At 51.9% G+C, this 19,058-nt stretch overlaps 2 protein-coding genes across 5 annotated transcripts in view; one reads left to right on the forward strand and one right to left on the reverse strand.

The window, feature by feature from the left end:
- Window positions 1-8,081, reverse strand: part of ELAPOR1 (endosome-lysosome associated apoptosis and autophagy regulator 1) — a 90,744-nt gene extending 82,663 nt beyond the window's left edge. The window contains exon 1 of one of the 3 annotated variants that reach the window (XM_024112583.3): window positions 7,793-8,081. In XM_024112583.3, the coding sequence (XP_023968351.3) occupies window positions 7,793-7,999 (207 nt within the window). In that variant the 5' untranslated portion in view covers window positions 8,000-8,081. Of the gene's footprint in view, window positions 1-7,511; window positions 7,752-7,792 lie in introns of those variants that run through there. The other 2 variants (XM_065592452.1, XM_005312200.5) reach the window with 2 other exon arrangements.
- A 384-nt stretch (window positions 8,082-8,465) lies between these two features.
- Window positions 8,466-17,680, forward strand: CFAP276 (cilia and flagella associated protein 276). 2 transcript variants are annotated; one of them, XM_005312208.3, is made up of 5 exons: window positions 8,473-8,678; window positions 9,869-9,985; window positions 12,975-13,090; window positions 16,182-16,315; window positions 17,044-17,680. In XM_005312208.3, exons 1-5 carry the CDS (start codon window positions 8,598-8,600, stop codon window positions 17,112-17,114), a joined length of 519 nt encoding a protein of 172 aa, XP_005312265.1. In that variant the 5' UTR covers window positions 8,473-8,597; the 3' UTR covers window positions 17,115-17,680. The 2 variants fall into 2 exon arrangements, with proteins under 2 accessions (XP_042717783.1, XP_005312265.1); XM_042861849.2 differs by lacking the exon at window positions 9,869-9,985 and having other exon boundaries at window positions 8,466-8,678; window positions 17,044-17,247.
- The last annotated feature ends 1,378 nt before the right edge of the window (window positions 17,681-19,058 follow it).

A 19,058-nucleotide genomic window follows, 5' to 3' on the forward strand; every position in this document is an offset into this window, starting at 1 on the left:
CTGCTGCCAAACTGCCATCCTTGCTTGTCAATTCAACACTGATCCCCCTTCCCAATGGAGTCCCTCTACTCCAGTCGTTCAGAGCAGGGATAAGCCAGCAGAAGCTCTGACTGAGGGCCATTTCTAGCCTAACAGCCCCTCAGATGTAGACGTACCTAAGTAACGTTGTGGATCTGGTCTCAAGACTGTAAGTGGGGATCAACCCTGGGATATTCAGGACTAAAACCACCGGCCTTGCCACTTGACCTACCGTAGTAACTCCTAACTGGTAGCAGTAGTAGGCTCTTATCCAGACAGTCCCCCAACCCGAAGCAAATACTCACCAGCAACTACACACCACACAACAGAAACACTAACTCAAGAACCAACCCCTACAACAAACCCCAGTGCCAACTCTGTCCGCATATTTATTCAAGGGACACCATCATAGGACCTAACCACATCAGCCACACCATCAAGGGCTCGTTCACCTGCACATCTACCAATGTGATATATGCCATCATGTGCCAGCAATGCCCCTCTGCCATGTACATTGGCCAAACTGGACAATCTCTACGCAAAAGAATAAGTGGACCCAAATCAGACATCAAGAATTGTAACATTCAAAAACCAGTAGGAGAGCACTTCAATCTCCCTGGACACTCAATAACAGGCTTAAAAGTGGCCATTCTTCAACAACAAAACTTCAAAAACAGACTTCAATGAGAAACTGTAGAACTGGAATTAATTTGCAAACTTGACACCATCAAATTAGGCCTGAATAAAGACTGGGAGTGGCTGGGTCACTACAAAAAATAAATTTTCCCTCGTTGATACTCGCACCTTCTTGTCAACTGCTAGGAATGGGCCACATCCACCCTGATTGAATTGGCCTTGTTAGCACTGACCCCCCACTTGATAAGGCAACTCCCATCTTTTCATGTGCTGTATATTTATACCTGCCTACTGTATCCTCCACTCCATGCACCTGATGAAGTGGGTTATATCCCATGAAAGCTTATGCCCAAATAAATTTGTTAGTCTCTAAGGTACCACAAGGACTCCTCGCTTTTACTGATACAGACTAACACGGCTACCCCTCTGAAACCTCTTGTGGCTAGTCTCCATAGTGGATATGACACATTACATGTATTATGGTAGCACCTAAGAGCCCCAAATCATGCCCCAGACCCCATGGGGCTAGGCACTACGCGCACACAGAACAAATAGATGGTCAGCTCTATGGGGCAGGGACTATCTAAACAGGTAATCTTAGCAAGCGTGCTGCACTGATTGCCCAAAAGCTCCCCTTACCCCATGTATCTAGAAGGTTTGGACAATTCCTTCCCTTGAATGGGTACATTTTGTGGAATAAGTGCCTGCAAATCAAATGACTGACAATGCCACTTGTCACATCAGCAACCTTTGCCATGAAGCATTACCATTTTGGGGGGGCAGAGATTTTTTCCTCTCAACCTGTCCAGAAAGGGTGGGTTTTTCAATCACCTACTTGCCATCAGTATCATGCGCACACCCACAACCTGCCTTGCCAGCTGTGTCCTCTGCAGAGAGTGGTCTGTCTGCGACTCGGAAGCAGAAGGGTGAAAAACACTAAAACAGCTTAATTAAAAAGTGGAAAGAAGCCGCTTTGCTGGCTGCATCAAAAGCGCCAGCTTTCCTCTGCAACCTCAGTTGAAAGAAACATGAGGAACTGCACTCCGACCTCAGTTACTCTACAATACCTCGCTGTTGGGCATTATACTGCTGTGAATGCAGAGTGACTGATCAGAATACAGCCCCAAGTTCTCTTGAATTAAAAATGCTCCTCTGGAGAACTCAGATGAAAGACAGAATTTGCTCCAGTTAACCAACAGGACCGCAGAAGAGGTGAATAGATTTTTTATTCTAAAGATTTAAAGATATGTCTTTTTTAAAAACAATTTTTCAAAAAACTGTACACATCCTCCACCCTCCTAATCCACTTGCCACTGTTTTTTCAGTGGTGTAGCCACTTCAAGCAAATATCACTACAACCCCAGAAGGCTTCATCAGCTTGAATTTGTATGCTGCAAATTTTATAACTCAAAATACATGCACCCTAATTCATCATTGGTGTAACTGTATTTAAGTCAGTGGAGTTGCACCAGGGACAGATCCAGGCCAAAGATGCAGCTCTGCTTTATGCAGATGAGTTCAATATAAAATCTAACGGCAAAGCTGCTCATTCCAAACTCCAGGGTAGTAGAAGGCAAATATGACCTTTCTGCTGCCAGGACTTCAGCCATGTTGCTGGGGCCAGGAAGGGCCCGGGCTTCCCTGCACTTGGGTGTGTCAGAAGAAAACTAGATGTTGGCAAAAGTGGTGCCAAGGAAGCTGCCTGAACCCCTCAGTCTGGAAGGCAACCTGGTAGTGAGGTGGCTCCAGGACTTCTACCTATTCCTAGGAGCAAGAGGCATTGCAGAAAAATACAGGAGGGTGGGAACCCTCCCCACTGCGCTAAGAGACAAGCCCAGTGACAACAGGGAGCTGCCATACACCTTAGGGGAGCACTAAGGGTCTGTAACCCCATGCAAGAACATGGATACTCCGATGCTACAGCGTCAAGAGAGAGAAAACAAATTCTTGCCCTAGGAGAATGTTACTTGGGAAGGCAACTTTTCAACAAACCAGTTACCAGGCAAGACCTTTACATTACAGACTTACCGAAAGCTAAGTAATGTGAATTGGAACAGTTAGTTCTACCACACACAACTGTGTCTCTAATTAGTCTGTCGAGAACCGGATCAGAGCAAAGTTGTATTTTGAGAAATGGTGCAAAGAGCATGTATCTGCACAGCTAGTGAAAACTCATCACTGATGTGTCTGAAATACAACATGGAGGCCTGTTGGGATCCAACATGGGGTCGAGCACACCAGGTGCTAGGTCATACATGATTAGCGATAGAACGACCCATTTGGCATGCAGCTCTGTATAACGGCAGACCCGCAGAAAGCGACTCCCTGGCGCAGCAGTTGAACAGCTGTCGCAGTGCAAATGACCAAATGGGTGCACAACTTGTCTGCAAGAGACACAAGGCACACCAAGTCTGAGGTGCTGCTTTACCGAACTCAGGGCGCTGGCAGAAACGTGGGGGCTACACAGAGTCTTCGTCACACAGAGAGAAAAGAAGAGTTGATGATGCACTAATACGGAGTGGTTCTTCAGGTCAGACCCAAAGAGCTCTGTGTAACTCAAAAGCTTGACTCTTCCACCAACAGAAGTTGGTCCAAAAAAAAAAAAAAAAAATTATATCGCCTCACCCACCTTAGGGATTCATGGCCACGTGACATAGCTCAGCAAATCCAGCACTGATTTGTCATGAGCAAGTACTACTCCACTCAAACTGCTTACCCCAGTGCCGTTCTGCTCTGCCCTTCCACATCAACAAGGGAAAGGCTACCTGCACCAAAACTCCGACACTAAACAAAGACTCCGATCTCCATCTGGGCAAGCTTACCTGGGTGGGGAGCGGTCTTCTTTCAAGACCATCGCTCGAAGACATGGCACAGCTATGCCCAGATTGAAAAACAGAAATGCTAGCCATTGTAGAAGGATTGCAGGAGGTTTTGTGGATAGGTTAGTGGGCAGAAACTGGTTGAGGTAGAAAGACCATAAACTGCTGGAAGCTGTATAACAGAAGACATTGGCAAGAAGACTTCAGCAAGGGATCAAGCACCGAAGTGTGAAATATAAGCCCAATAAGGGGCTTCATGCAGTGCCCCTGCTTTCAGGAACACCTGTATACAGGGAAAGCAAGGAACTGCAGCAGGAGTTTGAAGTAAATACGACTCAAGCACTACCCACTTGCCAGACAGAATCTGACAAGCAGAGACAGAGTGACCCAGCCTCACACCTGCTTGGGAGAATAACTGTAGATGGAGGGCCAAGAGAAAACACTTCTCAGGCACTCCAGCTAGAGGTGAGATTGCCACGTATGCCAATATTCAGTACAGAGGACACTGTGCCACGTCACCACAGCAGGAATCAGAAACAGCGTAATCCACAGTGCCCATCTGGGGATTTGAAGGGTACGAACTGAGCCAGAGATGTGCTATGCTGTCTAGGCACGAATGCTGCCAGCAGAGACCAGGTACCAAGTGTGACATCTGCAATCAAGTGCCAGAGAACCACTGAGAACATGGGAGTCCTGACCATCCTTGGTCCAAGGGTGGCACAGCTCTAGCTGCATTGAACAGGAAAGACGACCTCTTATCACAGCCTGCTAGTCAGCTTTTCAAACTGACCTGTTTCGCAACACACCGAGTAGCAAGAGAACATACATTTTAAAGTACCAATAACAGCGCAAGATTAATGAGCTGCTCATATTGACAGTTCTCCAATACACCTGTTCCAGTACTGGTTGTCTAGCCCTTGTCAGACACAGTCAAATGGGTTAGCAGAAGACAGTACAAAGAGCAAAGAACTTGGTAATATTAAAAGCTTCAGTAGGCTCAGGGACCCATCCGTAGCACTGTCAGGTGTCCCGGCACAGCTCGCCAGTTCACACACTCCTGGGCAGAAGGACAAAACCCTCAGTGCCCACCACTAAGGAGCTCCTTGGGCTACAGGCAATGAACCCTGGCACAGTTACAGGAGAGCCGTACGCCAGGAAACTAGACCAGACGTAATACTGTTACAGGAGTGTCAAACGTCCCATCCCCCTTGCAAAAGAGAAGCTGGCCAGCAGCCTGTCAAGCCCCATGGATCCCACCTCCCCCAGCCATAGGTCAGAGCCCCTCCGAGAGCCAGTCCTGAAGCAGGAACAGAAGAACCTGACTAAAAGCAATTGGGACCTAGTTTCTGTTCCTTGAGGACATTCCGTATGCTGCTGATAGTTGTACACAGTCACCAACCAGGAATCACCCTGGGACAGACCCCCAAGTGGTGCAAGCTGGAGTCAGCAAAGCTATGCCCATTGATACCAGCAGATAATCTGGCCCATCAGCAGAAGCAAACAGGCACCAGAGGACATAACCATCTCAGTAGCCAAACGTGCCACTGAGGGAGAAAGTGCTCCAAGAACAAGCGGTTGTGGGCTCAGAAAGCCAATGAGATTCTGAAGACAGCTGCTTTAGACACATGTCCAGCAAACGGCAGACACATCATACCAGGTGATCTGCCCCGGCCTAGAGATCTCCATTGGTGTGTTATTAATTAGCTGCATTCATTTACGGCTATTATATTTGGTGGGGTTTTTTTTTTTTAAATGAAATGCAAATAAAAGGGGGAAAATGTTACAGCAGCCACTGCATCACCAGAGCCTGACCTCTGCCATGTGACAGGAATATTACCCTAATAACCCTAACCTCCTCACATGACTAGAACTGGGAAGTCAAGAGCACTCTCTGACCATATGACAAGGATAAAGTTGTCAGAAGCATGAAAAAAATTCATTAGTACAATCTGATAATTTAAAAATATACCGATGTAATATGGCAAAAAGCATCCCTCTCTTCTGGGGAAAAATATAAATACACAGAGAACCTGATCTCAACTTCCACTTAAATCAGAAAAGCTTTGCTTCAGCCTTGCAATGGGAAAAGGATCAGATCCTGGACGAGACAGCCAGTCTGAGCCCGTGCTGTAATGAAAGCAAGCCTCCAACGGCAAACCTTCCACCGAGCATATAAAACCTAGTCATCTGTGTGCCTGCGCCGAATCCAAAATGTTCAGAAGGGCCTGAGGAGAAGGCACACAGCTAGGCACAGACACAGTAACGTGTTTAGTAAAGGAGAATGTAAAGCCACAGACAAAAAGAGATGGTGACTAGCACAGAAATATACTCTACAATGGAGGAGTGAGAGCCCAATCCAAGTCCCCCTGGTCCATGGGGTCCTTCCGCTGGGCTCATTGATTGCACTGGGCATTGGACTGGGCCCTTAAGGAACAGATTGGGGGAGGGGGTGAGAAAGCACTGGAAGAGGGGTATTTCCCCAGCAACTCCCTTTACTGTAGGGACTTGATCCTGCTCCCACTCAGGTCAGTGGAAAGAAACCTCCATTGACCAGAGTGGAGCAAACTCAAGCCATAGGTGTCAAGAAGCAGCTGATGGAAGCTGCTCTCTTTCTAGCAGAGCTTTGACTTTCTCCAGCCTCCTTTCCTTGTACCCTCTTTTTCTTTCTGCCACCCCCACTTTTCAAAGACATTTTTAGATACGAACCAACACACACACACAAAATATCAAATTCCTTCCATTCACCTAGTAGAAAGTTAGGACCCAATTTACAGGCAGCCTGCCCCAGTAGAAAGAAGAGACCATTTGCCGGGTGGGGATTACAGACAACGGTCAATGAGACGGAAGAGCACAGGTCGCAGGCAGGGCATAGGGAAGTGCCCCTCTGCTTGTAGCAAGGTAGGGGCAATGCACTCCACTTTCCTGGAACCCCTGATCAGTACCAACAAGGGGGGATATGGAGCAAGAATGCCAAGGGCTCAGCACAGTGGGAGCCGAGTGCTGGGGAAAAACTGGCGTATAGAAGACCGGGCTGACTCTGTAGAATGGCATTACTCTGACAGCAGCCACACTCCTTGGGAAACTCCTTCGCCACCTGCCTGGGGTTTTGGTCTGGTTCTTGTCTCCATGAACACGGTCCCACTAAGTTCAAATCCCCCAGCAGGCTATTTTTAGGGACATGAGTAAACAGCATGTTTTGCTTCTGCCTCTAGCATTTTTAGTGGGCTGATTCCAGCAGCGGCGCCAGAGGGGCCGGAGAGCCCAAACTGGTAACTCTTTCGAATGATTTTGCAAGGCTATGTCAATTCTAGTGAGGCAGGGCAGCCCTGTGTGCCTCTCCCTCCCCCAAAAACATACAGGAACGAACCGTCAGGTGTGTCCACATAGTTTCTCATCCCATACCACATCTAGCACTTTGCCATGTAGGTATCCAGCCCAGCCTCACCGCTGTCTGTCAGGCCAGTGGGACCTACAGCCCCAACCTCCCATACAGGGAATGCAGCCCCTGTCCCCATATGAGGCATGCAATCACCTCCATAGCACCCCTTGTACTGAACAGGCAGCATCCCTCTCTCAGGCTCCCCTGCCCCTCCATATCCCCCTTATTGCATACAGGCCCCATTGTTACAGCCCCTTCCACTGTCCCATATAGACCCTCACCTTTGTCTCAATGCCACCCCATACAGGATATGGCCTCTAACCCTCAGCCTAGTTCCCTCTCTTCAGCCCCACATGGGGCACACAGCCCCTCATATGGGGCCTGCAGCTCTGTTGCCATAGCCCCCAAAGAAGATGCCTTGCTACCCAACCCTCTAGATCACTGCCCGGTCTACGACAAGCAGACCCCGTCCACAGAGCCCCTCCTTCCTCACCTCCATAGCCCTGATCACCCCTTACAAGACCCCCCTCACCCTGCCGCAGTGCCCGTCTCTAGCACCCCGATAGAGAACTCAGATCCCCTTCCCCAAGGCTAGGAGTCACTCCCCCGCCTCCGGTCCCTCCAGCCTGCAGGGCTCCGCCCGGTCCGCACTCCCCTACCTCCTTGCAGGCGTGCAGCTCCCGCTCCTCGCCCCGGCTCCCCTGGATGGCGGCCCCCGCCCAGAGCAGCAGCAGCAGCAGGAGGCGGCGGCAGCAGCAGCAGCAGCAGCAACCTGCGGACGGACGCTGCCGGCCAGCCCCAGCCATGGTGCAGCAGCTGCGACGGTGCTGCGAGGCGTCAGCGGGCTCAGGTGCAGCCACCGCGGGGAGGCAGGAGGACGCCGGAGCCCCGCCCAGCCCCGCCCCCGGCAACCGCCGTCGCGCGCACCTGGGCCACGCACCTGCGGCTCGAAAGATGCGCCCACGCTGCGCGTGCCAAGGCAGCCCCAGCCCCACATGCGCACCGAGCAACACGCCGCGAGGCCAAATCTGCGCTCTCCTGTGTGCAAAGCCCCGGGCCCGTCTGGTCCCCGCCTAGCTTTGTCGCTCTCCTCGTGCAGATTTAGTCCTTCCTGGAGGCGCGCACTGTCATCCTTTAGCCTCAGCATTAATTACCTGTTTTTGCACATTCATTCCCCCCCCCTCCCCCGTTTAGTCCCATGTAGGTTTTCGCACTCAGGCCTTTGTTCTGCCTCTGCGCCGCGTGTCTCGTTACGCACATGGGCATCTTCCCTGCAAAATTAGATTCCCCCGCCCCCCTTTGCAACAGCCCTTTGCTTGGCCCGCGGATTTGGGTGTAGCCCCTCTACAGCTTGGGGAAGCAGGGCCATGCAGTGCCCAGCCATGTGTAACAAAGCGAGCGGGGGGTGGGGGAGGAGGTATGGCGGCAGCAGGTTTTAAAATAAACGCTGTGCAGGCTGGTGCTTGGCCCTTCCAGGCGCAGTTTCCATCCATGCCTGAGTTTCTCCGCATCTTTCCTTGCAATCTTCCCGCACAGTCCTTCCATGCCCAGCCCTACAGCCCAGCGCAGCCCCCTGAATTGCTCTCACCCTCCCTGCAGGCCGCCCCGCCGCGCTGCTCTTTCCAGCCACCAGGGGGAGCCCCAGCGCCAGAGCTTCCTCCTCGGAATCCCTGGGGACCGTCACCTGGCAACCGCGGCCGGGCTCGCAAACAAGCCGCGAGGAGCGCTGCTGTTCCCGGCGCAGGATGCCGCCCACCCGGGACCCCTTCCCCTACCCCCGCTACGAGAACGAGGACACCTTCACGGGCCGGGCCAGGTCGGGCCAGGTAAGATCCCCGCCCCCTGCTGGGCTGCCCGAGTTCCTACCGGGACCTTCATCGGCCTAGCTCCGGCCGAACCTGCACCCCGCTGCCAACATGCAGCCACCTCTGGTAGGAACAGGGCAGCTGGTGAGCAGAGCGGCTGCTAGGAAGGGAAGGATCTAACTTGGGGAGACGGGATCCAGAATCCAGTGTCTGTTGTGAAAGATTTAGCCTCAGTTTCCCCTGTTGTTTGCCTGCAACTTTCACATGGCAACAAACTGGCGGGGGTCAAGGGAGAGACACTGCCTGAAACTACTTTTGACTCCTTTTATATATATATATAAAATGCCTGGCTTGCAAGTCAGCTGGGTCCCTTTGAAATCAGCTTTTCAGTGTTTGAGTCAGGCTCAATCCCCCCTTCTTCATGAGCTACTTAGAAACAGGGCCTGAGTTCAGCTGCCGTCCAGGTGCCAGTGTGCAGAGCTCACTGTGGACTCTGACCTTTCACCAGAGTTTGATACTCCAGCCCTAGGTTAAAAAAAGGAGCAAACTGAAAACAATCAAGAATCCCACAACTCTGCAAACAAGAGAAGTGAGGCCAGATCTTCACTAGCAGAGGAGCAAGGAATCTGAGTAGGCAGAAAGCAGCACGGGGTTTCTTGCGGGATTTAAACTATGTCAGAGGTTTGGCTTGGGCAGTCACTGGAAAGGGCTCTGGGCCGAGGAGGGGGGAGAACAGGAGTTACCTGTTTGCTCTGATGGGCAGTGGCTTTCACTGCCAATTATTTGTAGCCCCCCCAACAGAGCAGTACAGACCCCATAGCTCTAGGGGCTGCACAAACACAGAACAAGATGGTCTCCGTCCCAAGAGAGCTGTTATGGCTCCTAACAGCTCAAGTGATGCCAGAGGTATAAACCTTCCTTGTTGCACCAGTATGACAGGTCTAGGCAGTGGCCTCCTGCACAGCCCTGCTGGCATGTAGAGGATGGGGGGCAGTGGATCCCCAGGCGTCCCAACTGCTTGCAGTCAAATCAGGGTTCCCCTTGCACCAGGCTGGGGCCAGAGGGCTAACTTCCTCTACATACAGAATCACCCCCACCCCCACTGGAGTAGAGAGTGGTGCAGGTGTCCGGAGGATGCCCTGATGCCAATGGCAAAGACCATCTGACAGCTGGTGTTCAGAGCATGAGTGGCTGACTGTTGTTTGTTCCAGACAGGCCCTTATGCTGAGCCCACCCACCTGGCCCAGCAGCAGGACCCCTGGAATCGCCTGCACGGAACACCCACCCTGTCCAGCACCAGAAAGGAAGTCTGGTATACAGAACCTGAGGTAGAGGCCCCCCAAGTGCCCCTCCGTGCCGCCCTTTGCTGCTCCCTCCCCCTCCTCACCATCCCACATCCTCTGATTACCCTCCCGCAAAAGGCACAGCCTGAAATAGTCCAGAATTAGCAGATACAAGTTCCCCAGTGCACAGCCATCTCCTCGCCCAGGCTGGGCAGCCACACTGGCCGTGCCAAGGGCATAGTAAAGCCTTTCACCCGCAGCTGCATTGGTTTCCTTTCTGTGCTCCACTTGCTCCTCTGGGCTTTGCTTTCTGTCCAGCAGCATCCCAAGCCATGCCCATGTCATGTCCCCACCCCAAGCAGCAGAGAGGAAGCGCGTAACATCCACGTTGCGAAGCATCCTGGACACCTCTCGGAACACTTTGCAGCTCTCTAGATGCTCTCCAAGTGCTTGACAAACATTAACCTCACCTCGCAATCCTCCAGCCCTTGGGCAGAGGTGGATTAAGATTTACTGGGGCCCTGGGCACAAAACACCCCATTAAAATCCCAGGCCTGCCTACTTTTTAACATGGACGTAGTTTGGGGGCAGGGGGCCACGTTGCCCCCTCAAACCACAACCCCGGGCAGGCGCGGAGTGGTACCGGCAGAGGCTGTGCTTCGGGGGGCGGAGGGGGGTGGGGGGAGAACCGATAAAGTGATCAGCTCCCCCTTCATGAAGGGCTGGCAGCACCAGCCTCTGTCCAAGGAATGAGGGGAATCTTAGCCACCCCTCCGCATGAGAGCCGGCCCCTCTCCATGGCCCTGCCCCCTTTCTTCCCCTTGGAGGCCCCGCTGCCTGGTTGGGGTAGGGGTGTGTGGGGACACGGGCCAGTATTCTGCTCTCCAGCAACCTGGCCTCCTGCCCAGGGCAAGTGGAAGATTCGGGGCTCCCCACAGCAGCCTGGACTGCATGGGTGGCTCTTACCACCACCTGGCTCTCGCTTCCAGGCAGCCTGAGCAGGGGGCAGGGCCTGGGGGGGGGAAGAAGAGGAGCAGGGGCAGGGCCACAGAGAGGGGCAGGGCCTTATGCCTCCCCTCTTCTACCAAATGTTTGGCACTCTTGCTGAGGGCCCCCAAATTGGCTGGGCCCCTGGGCACGGGCGTTGATCCCCCACTTCCCTTGGGTTAGATCTGTGTTACACAGATAGGGAAACCGAGATGCAGAAAAGTAAAACAACTTGCCCAGGGTGTGATGTTATAAGTGTAATAGAATATCTCATTGAAAGGCGACAGGGCCAGAAAGAGTTAATTAACTCACAAACTGACCTGACACATGGCCGAACTTTAGAGACTGGTTAGGAAGATATGTAAATGAATAGAACTTTGAAATACAAGTCTGCATTGTTAGAAATAGAAGGGTAGATTGATTGAGTGACCTCAGCTGACTCCCACAGGCAGCATTGTCACAGTGGCGTAGTCGGCAGGAACTGTGACGATGCTGCCTGTGGGAGCCAGCTGAGGTCACTCGATCAGGGTCAACTGCAAACAGAACAGGGAAAACAAACCCCAAACGCTGGTGGATATTCCAATACTTTGATTTACCAAGCCAGCACAAAACAGCTTCTATAGTACCTCACTGGTTACTCAGAAGTCCAAATAATGCAGTTCCCTTAAAATACCCAGCCTCAGGCCTCCATCCAGACACACATCAGATATGATGATGATTACTGAAAATCTTATCTCATCATATAAACTAAAAGGTTCTTCCAATCCCAAAGGATCAGCCACACACCCAGGTTCAATTATAACTTAGATCTTACCCAAAATACACGCTTATAGCCAATTCTTATTAACTAAGCTAAAATGTATTAAAAAGAAAAGAGTGTGTTGGTTAAAAGATCAATATACATACAGACTTGAATTCAATTCTTGAGGTCCAGATACACAGCAGAGATGAGCTTGTAGTTGCCAAAAGTCCTTTTAGAAATAGTCCATAGGTTATAGTCCAATGTCCATATTCAGGGTGACTCCGATCAGTGACTGGGGATCTCAATCCTTGTGGCTTAAGGTTTCCCCCTCTTGAAACCTAAAGCAGATCTGAGATGAAGAAGGATCGTGTCCCAGGGTTTTTATACATTTCCTGCAGCCTTTTGGCCTGAGAAAACAATAGGCTTAACTCTCCTTCTCCCAAACATCCTGGCAATTAGCACAGGGTAATTTATCCATTAAACAGTTCAGATACAGGTTACCACAATCTTCAAATAGACATATAGACAATAATACTATTTCACTTAAGTGTCTTCCTAAATGTTAATATTCCTTTTTTGACCTTTGAATCAAAGCTATAGCAATAGACAAGACTTGTTTGCTTACATCACAGGACCTGAGCAAACATCTCCCCTTCTACCTCTAACAATGCAGGCTGCATTTCAAAGCTCTATTCATTTACATATCTTCCGAGGGATAGCTCAGTAGTTTGAGCATTTGCCTGCTAAACCCAGGGTTGTGAGTTCAGTCTTTGTGGGGGGCTATTGAGGGATCTGGGGGAAAAAAATCTGTCTGGGGATTGGTCCTGCTTTGAGCAGAGGGTTGGACTAGATGACCTCCTGAGGTCCCTTCCAACCCTGATATTCTAAAGTTCGGCCATGGGTCAGGTCAGTCTGTGAGCTAGTTAACTCTTTCTGGCCCTGTCACCTTTCAATGAGATATTATATTACACTTATAACATCACAACAGGATCACACAGTGCGGCTGTGGCAGAGATGAGAGAGTAGGACTTAGGTGTTCCAGAGCTCACTGCTCTGCTCTAACCACTCAGACCCATCCCCTCCCCAGAGCTGGGTGCACAGCTCTGGAGTCCTGACTCCCTGACTCTAACCAGCAGAATAACAGAGAGAAAGTCTTCCCTGTGTAACTCCCCACAGCCAGTGAATGCAGCAGAATGTAATTTGTCCCCTGCCTCAGGTGAAGCCCTCGCAGCACCCAGGGATGAGGCACCTTTACCAGGCTTGTCAGAGGCTCTGTCTAGTGACTCTCTCTGAACCCTTCTGCAGGTTCCCAGAGACAGCCTGGATTTTAAGCTGACCTCACTCTACAACCACCACAAGGAGCAGCTCAGAGACAAGAGCCAGATTGTCATCCACAAGGAGACCCTCTTGGATGTCCATGGGTGAGCAGGAGCAAGCGGCCTTTTCTCGATCTCAGGCAGGGCACAGCCTCCTCTGGGAGCAGCTATTGGTGACAGTGAATGCCCCAATCTGCTCACAGCTGCAAGGCTGTTTGCCCCATCCTCTTTGGGGGGCAGAGCCAGGGCTACTGCAGTCCTGGGGCTGACTTCGCTCGTCCCCCCTTAGCCTCAAGGAAGTGTGGCCTAATGGTCAGAGTCAGTCCGACTGCCCTGGGCTCTCTGGTAGGGTGGAACGTTAAACAGTCTAGGGTCTGATGGCCTGGTTCAGCAGACGAATGCAAGCCTCTTGGCCTAAGGTGGGAAGACTGCCACCCTGAGGGTGGGGTTGGCAGCAGGGGGTAGGAGAATCCAGGCCCACCCTACTCCACCAGGTCCCAGCCTAGGGCCCTAACAGTGGCAGAACCTACCGCCACTGGGTATGGGGGGATCCCACCACAACACAGTGACAGCATTCAGCCTAATAGGTCATCCCCCTGAGCCACTTCCTACCCCATCTCCTCGTGTGGTGGTCCTGGCATCCCCAGCATCCCAGGGTTCATCAGTGTGGGCAGTTCCCAGCAGCTCCAACCCCTCTTGGGCATCTTCCATCACATCTAGCTTCTGCGGTCTGGAGATTCATCAGCTCCTGCATCCTTCCTCTTCAGCGGTCAGCCCCAACTGAGCTGAGTTGCTCCCTTTTATACCTGGGTTCCGAGTGGCTCAGGGCCGTGGCCTCTTTGGCCCATAGGGTGGGCTTAACTCCTGCTGGACCAGTGAGGGGCTAGCAGGAGCACCGCCAGCTTTTTTGCCGTCCTAGGCGGCGGAAGGTCCCGCCCCGAAATGCCGCCCCCCACAGAGGCGGCGGAAGGTCCCACCCTGAAATGCCACCGTAGTCGCCGCCCCCAAAATTGTAGGTCGCCTAATGGGTTGCGCCGGCCCTGGGGTCTAGTGTGCCCTGTCACAAGCCTACATCCTGCAGAAGCTTCTGGCCTCTTGGCTTGTGCGTGGAGGAGGTCTAAGCATAGGTTCAGTGGTGCTGCAGGGTCACTATGGGGAGGGAAGGCACCTCCCTGGCAGCAGCTCCCAAAATGACCCTGCCCCAGCAGCTCACCTTCAGTCAATACAGATGAAGACTCCAGCTCCTGGTTCGCAACTTCTGCAGCCATCTGACCCAATCAACCAACTGTACCAGGCAGTGCCCAGATTCCTCCGCATTCCAACCCACCATCAGCCTTGCGCTGTGCCCACTTACCTGGGGTTTGGAGCAGCCCAGACTCCAGTGCATGTGAGCTGGGCACCACCCTGGGGCAGAAGGGGAATGGGGTGGGGCAGAAATTCTCAGTCACAAAGTCCTAGTATTGGCATGTAGCCCAGCATGCTGCTAGCCCATCACAGTGTTGGCAGCACCAGGGACGGGGAAACCTAGGAGAGCTGGTATGGACAGGTCTGATGGTGCCCCCGGTACCACAACAGAAGAGTGGGGTGTTTGAAGTTAATGACTAGCGGGGGGCTTCAGAGTCCATATGCCGCAGCTAGTTACAGAACAATGCTACAGAGAGACGGGGTTGCAGCCTAGACCCAAAAACGCAGGACTCCTGGGACAGAAGAGCTGCTCTGTTTACCTCCGGTTTGGGCATTCGAGGCTCATGGGAGGGTAGCTCCTTTGAACAGCCTGCTGCCTTGCCTGGGGCTCCTGCCACATTTCTCCCCAGCAGCACAAATCCTGGCCCTGCAGAGCATTACGTAAACTCAGGGCAGCCCTGACATCAGCAAGTCACTTGGCCAGCACATGCTTAGGCACTACCTTACCTGCTGTCTACCTCGCCAGCTTGCTGGGTGCTTCAGGATGAGTGGCATGGCCTTGGTCACACCGACTGGTGCTCTGAAAGGGCTCCATTGTTAGGCAGCACACTGGTGAGTCCCCACTAGGTACCAGCTGATCACCGGGATGCCTGCGGTTTGTAGCTAATTGCACTAAGCGCCTGTGCCTGGGATACAAGCCAGCTGGAAGGATTCCATGGTAGCTGGTGGCAGCCTCTTGCTGGACCAGAGAACAGCTACCAATGCTGCATAAAAGCTAATGGACTCCTGCTCAGGAGAACAGAACAGAAACCTCAGCCTGAGCTTGCTTCCTCAGTCCCCCACGCCACATCCTCCTAGCTCTGCCTCCAGCTCCCCAACCACTAGCCACCCTGCCCTCTTCTCATACGCTGGGGTGGTAACAAGCTGAACTTACCTCTGGGAGCCAGCAGAACTTATTCGGCAGCTTTTTACAGGCGTCCAATCCCTGTGGGCCTTGGGGGGGCTGTGGCAGAGCCTTGTGTCCCAGAGGCACAATCACAGACCCTGGCCACAGTGTTACTGTTAATTGTCAATTTCCCCCTCTCCCTACAAATGGAGGAGGAGGAGGAGGAGGCGGCAGAACCAGGCAGGATATTGTGCTCTTTGCAGTGTTGCCAACTGTTGTGATTGTATCACACCTCTTGCAATATTTGGTGTTTTTCCTCAAGTCCCAGCTCCTGGAGTGGGAGATTCTCAGCTTTTATTTAAACAAAGTACATTTCCAGCTCTCCGGGCTGCAGAGAAAAGCTTGGAAATGTGCCCTGAGCTTGACCAGAGAGGCTTAGAAAGCAGGAGGCAAAGAAACCCAAAAGCATCATCTGGAAAGTCTTGTGGCTTTGGGGGGGGCCTCGCTCCTGACTTTTGAACCCTTGGGGCTGGTGATGCTGCACCTGACAACAATCAAGAGGCAATTAATACATGCAAGATGACCACATTATCATTACCATGGACATGTTGCCACAGGGGGAAGAAAGGTCTGATCAGGTTTTTCCCCTTTGAAAGCTCTCAGTCCTGCAGTCAGACCCAGTAGCCTGGATAGCTGCAAGGAGCGGCTGTTCCCTTTGTCAGGAGCCCTAAGCGAATGCACTAAACCCACCCAGATGGTTCTTTGTGTTACCGTAGCGCCGGGGGGGCACAACCAGAATGCAGGTGGCATGGTGCTGGACATGTACCTAGTAAGAGCTGGCCTCTGCCCCAGGGAGCGCAGAGTCTGGAATTCTAATGCCTCTCCCTCCCCTCCTGCCTACTCCAGAGCACTGAAGGGTCTCGAGCCTGTGAAGGAACCCGAGCTGCCCCCAGTGGAGCACCGTACAGCCAGGGGCCTGTCTATGAGATGCTGGGTCAGCCCCACAAAAGAGTCGATCCACAGCATTGAGGGAGCCATCGGTAAGGGCAACAGGCAGCTGCCTGTGCCTCCATCTTAATGGAGATCAGCCAATGGGATGGGCCTCAAAATGTGTCGCAGCCCACAAGGTTGAGAGTCTGGGAGGGTCAGGGACAGGCTGGCGGGGCAGTAACAAAGGGGCCACTCCCTTAGTGCGGGGTACTGTGGAGGCTATTCCTCTGCACTGCTACCGTCACAGCCACATGGGGATCCCAGCTCCAGTGTGGCTGTGGTGTGGGGCTGCCTGGGCAAACCCTGTCCTAGCTACGTGACAGGAACTATTCTGCAAGGATCAGTGGCTGCCATTACTTATCGGCAGGACCCCAGGCAATGAGGCCCAGAGATTAGGTGGCTGTCTATCTGTCAGAGGCACCGAGTACCCACTGAAGAGACTCTCCCAAGGCCACCCAGTGAGCCTGTCTCAGAACTGGCGATGCATGAGGCAGCATGACCTTATGGATAGAGCACTGGCCTGGGAGTCAGGAGACCTGGTCAGTGCCACCCACCTGTGTGACTTTGAGTGAATCATGGCACATCTCTGCCTCAGTTTCCCCATCTGTATAATGGGAATAATGATGGTTCCCTTCCTTTGTGACATACTTGGAGATCTACGGCCACCATGATAACTACTAGAACCAGAGTCCCCGTTCACTCCAGCGTGAGGCCCGGCCTGATGCCACCTTCCACACTTGGTAGTACTTTGTACTCACATGACTTTCTCCTTCCCTAGAATGTCCCCACACAGCTGCCACCAACAGTGGATACTCCCGCAAGGAGAACGGCAGCTTCTTCTCTCAGTAAGGAGTTTGCTGGCTTGTGCCCTGGCTGTGCGGCTCTGGACCCACTTCCAACTTGAGTGAACCTTCTTCTGTCTGCTCTGTGTGCATTAAACCCCTTCTGGTCAGCAAAGCTCGTCCAGAAAAACAGCCATGAACAGGGAGAGATTTTAATTTAATTTCAATCTTGTTTCCCTGTCCTCTTTGCTGCATTCATCCCTCCATGCTGGGTAACGTGGGGTACACAGCATCGCAGCAGGCAATACTGACCTTCGGGCATCAGCCCAGAATATGTTGTGCTACCTCTCCACCTCCAACATGGCTCCAGTCAGCCACCCAGGCCGGTCCTCTAATTCTGGGGGCCCAACTTGGTGCTCAGCACCCACAACCCCCAATAAAACCTGTAGGAACAGTGGGTAACCAATCAGACCCTTTATTAACTTGAGCTTCCAATAATCAGGGCTCCTAAAATTAGAGGCTGTTTTCCAGAAGCTGGCCTGTGGGCATGAGCAGGCACCGCACGTGGCAGCGTGGTGGTTTATTCATTAAAGAACATTGGGGCATTCAATAAACTGAAAAGGCGGCAAATTCCAAACTAATACAAGGAATTTTTTTTTCACACAATAGATACTTAGCCTATGGAACTTGCTGTCACAAGAAGTTGAGGCCAAGAATTTGCAAGAGTTTAAAAGGATTGGGGATTTTTCTATGAAAATGAGAAAATCCAGAGCAGAGTCAATTCTGGCAGGGATATTAACCTTCCTGCTGCAGGGCTCAACTCATCTTTATTAGAGACCAAGATGAGACCTAATGTGGGGGCAGATTACCCCCATTCTGCTATCCTAAGATTCTTACACCACGCTGTAAAGCAGCTGGGGCTGGGCACTGCCAGAGACAGGGCTATATGGAGCCATGGGCTGATCCGTGCTGGGGGTTCTTATGCGCCTGCTGTTTGGGGATTAAATCATCATGGACAGAAATCCAGCTTCCCCACAAGATGCTTTTTAAATGATTTGTTTGGTCTCTTTCATGGCAGCGAGCTCATGCCTTGGCTCTGCCCTCTTGGGAAGAGTTGCTTTTCTTTGTCCTTACAATGGTTCCAGCATGGCTACACATATGTTGATCAGGTGTCATAGAATCATAGAATATCAGGGTTGGAAGGGACCTCAGGAGGTCATCTAGTCCAACCCCCTGCTCAAAGCAGGACCAATCCCCAGATTTTTGCCCCCGATCCCTAAACTGCCCCCTCAAGGATTGAACTCACAACCCTGGATTTATTAAAATGATGGAATCATGGGATGCTGCCATACATCCTCTCCATGGTGAGCAAATAGTCTTCAGCAAGGTAATTCAGGCCCTATGCGTAACACTCAGCACTAGCACATCTCCAGCCTGGAGCTTGAAAACACACCTGATGCTCAGTGCCGGGCAGCTAAAGAGCCATCCCCCAGCTTTCTAAAATGAGCCAGTTTGGGGGAAACCCAAACCAGGTTCATTCATTAAATTACCAGGTTAAAATAACCCAGATTAAGTGGATCTATAATGGGGGTTTACACCTGCGCAATTAAATGGATTATTTATACTGGTGCAAAACAGCCATGTGCAGATCAATGGCTATACATGACACATCCAGCCTCAGGGTCAGGCCATAGGTGAAAGGAGTTTGATGATCTCAACTCTACAGCTGCTTTATATTTGACTGAACTCCTCTGGAGAATAGTTGGTCTCAGAGTAGGAGCAGCCAGTCAGAGGTGAGGTGAGTAGAGTGAGGCAGATAAGGCTTGACAGAATTCAAGCACCTTTCCAATGTGGAAGATGCTACTGTAGCACTTGCCTGCATTACACCTCACTCACACCAGCAGCTGCTCATTTCCCCCTCCATGTATGCCTCAGGAACAAGAGACCCACACACCAGTTTACTGCAGCTGTGGATCAGCTCCAGTGTTTATTCCTCTGCACTCATTGCTGG

The sequence above is a fragment of the Chrysemys picta genome, chromosome 4 (genome assembly GCF_011386835.1).
Source record: "Chrysemys picta bellii isolate R12L10 chromosome 4, ASM1138683v2, whole genome shotgun sequence".
Taxonomy (NCBI): Eukaryota; Metazoa; Chordata; order Testudines; family Emydidae; genus Chrysemys; species Chrysemys picta.

Bases quoted from the DNA above. Each gene is read 5' to 3' on its own strand.
- CFAP276 (XM_005312208.3), top strand. From the start codon at position 8,598: ATGCCGCCCACCCGGGACCCCTTCCCCTACCCCCGCTACGAGAACGAG. The intron at 8,679-9,868 runs GTAAGATCCCCG...TGTTTGTTCCAG, and splicing joins GCCGGGCCAGGTCGGGCCAG to ACAGGCCCTTATGCTGAGCC. The intron at 16,316-17,043 runs GTAAGGGCAACA...CTCCTTCCCTAG, and splicing joins CAGCATTGAGGGAGCCATCG to AATGTCCCCACACAGCTGCC.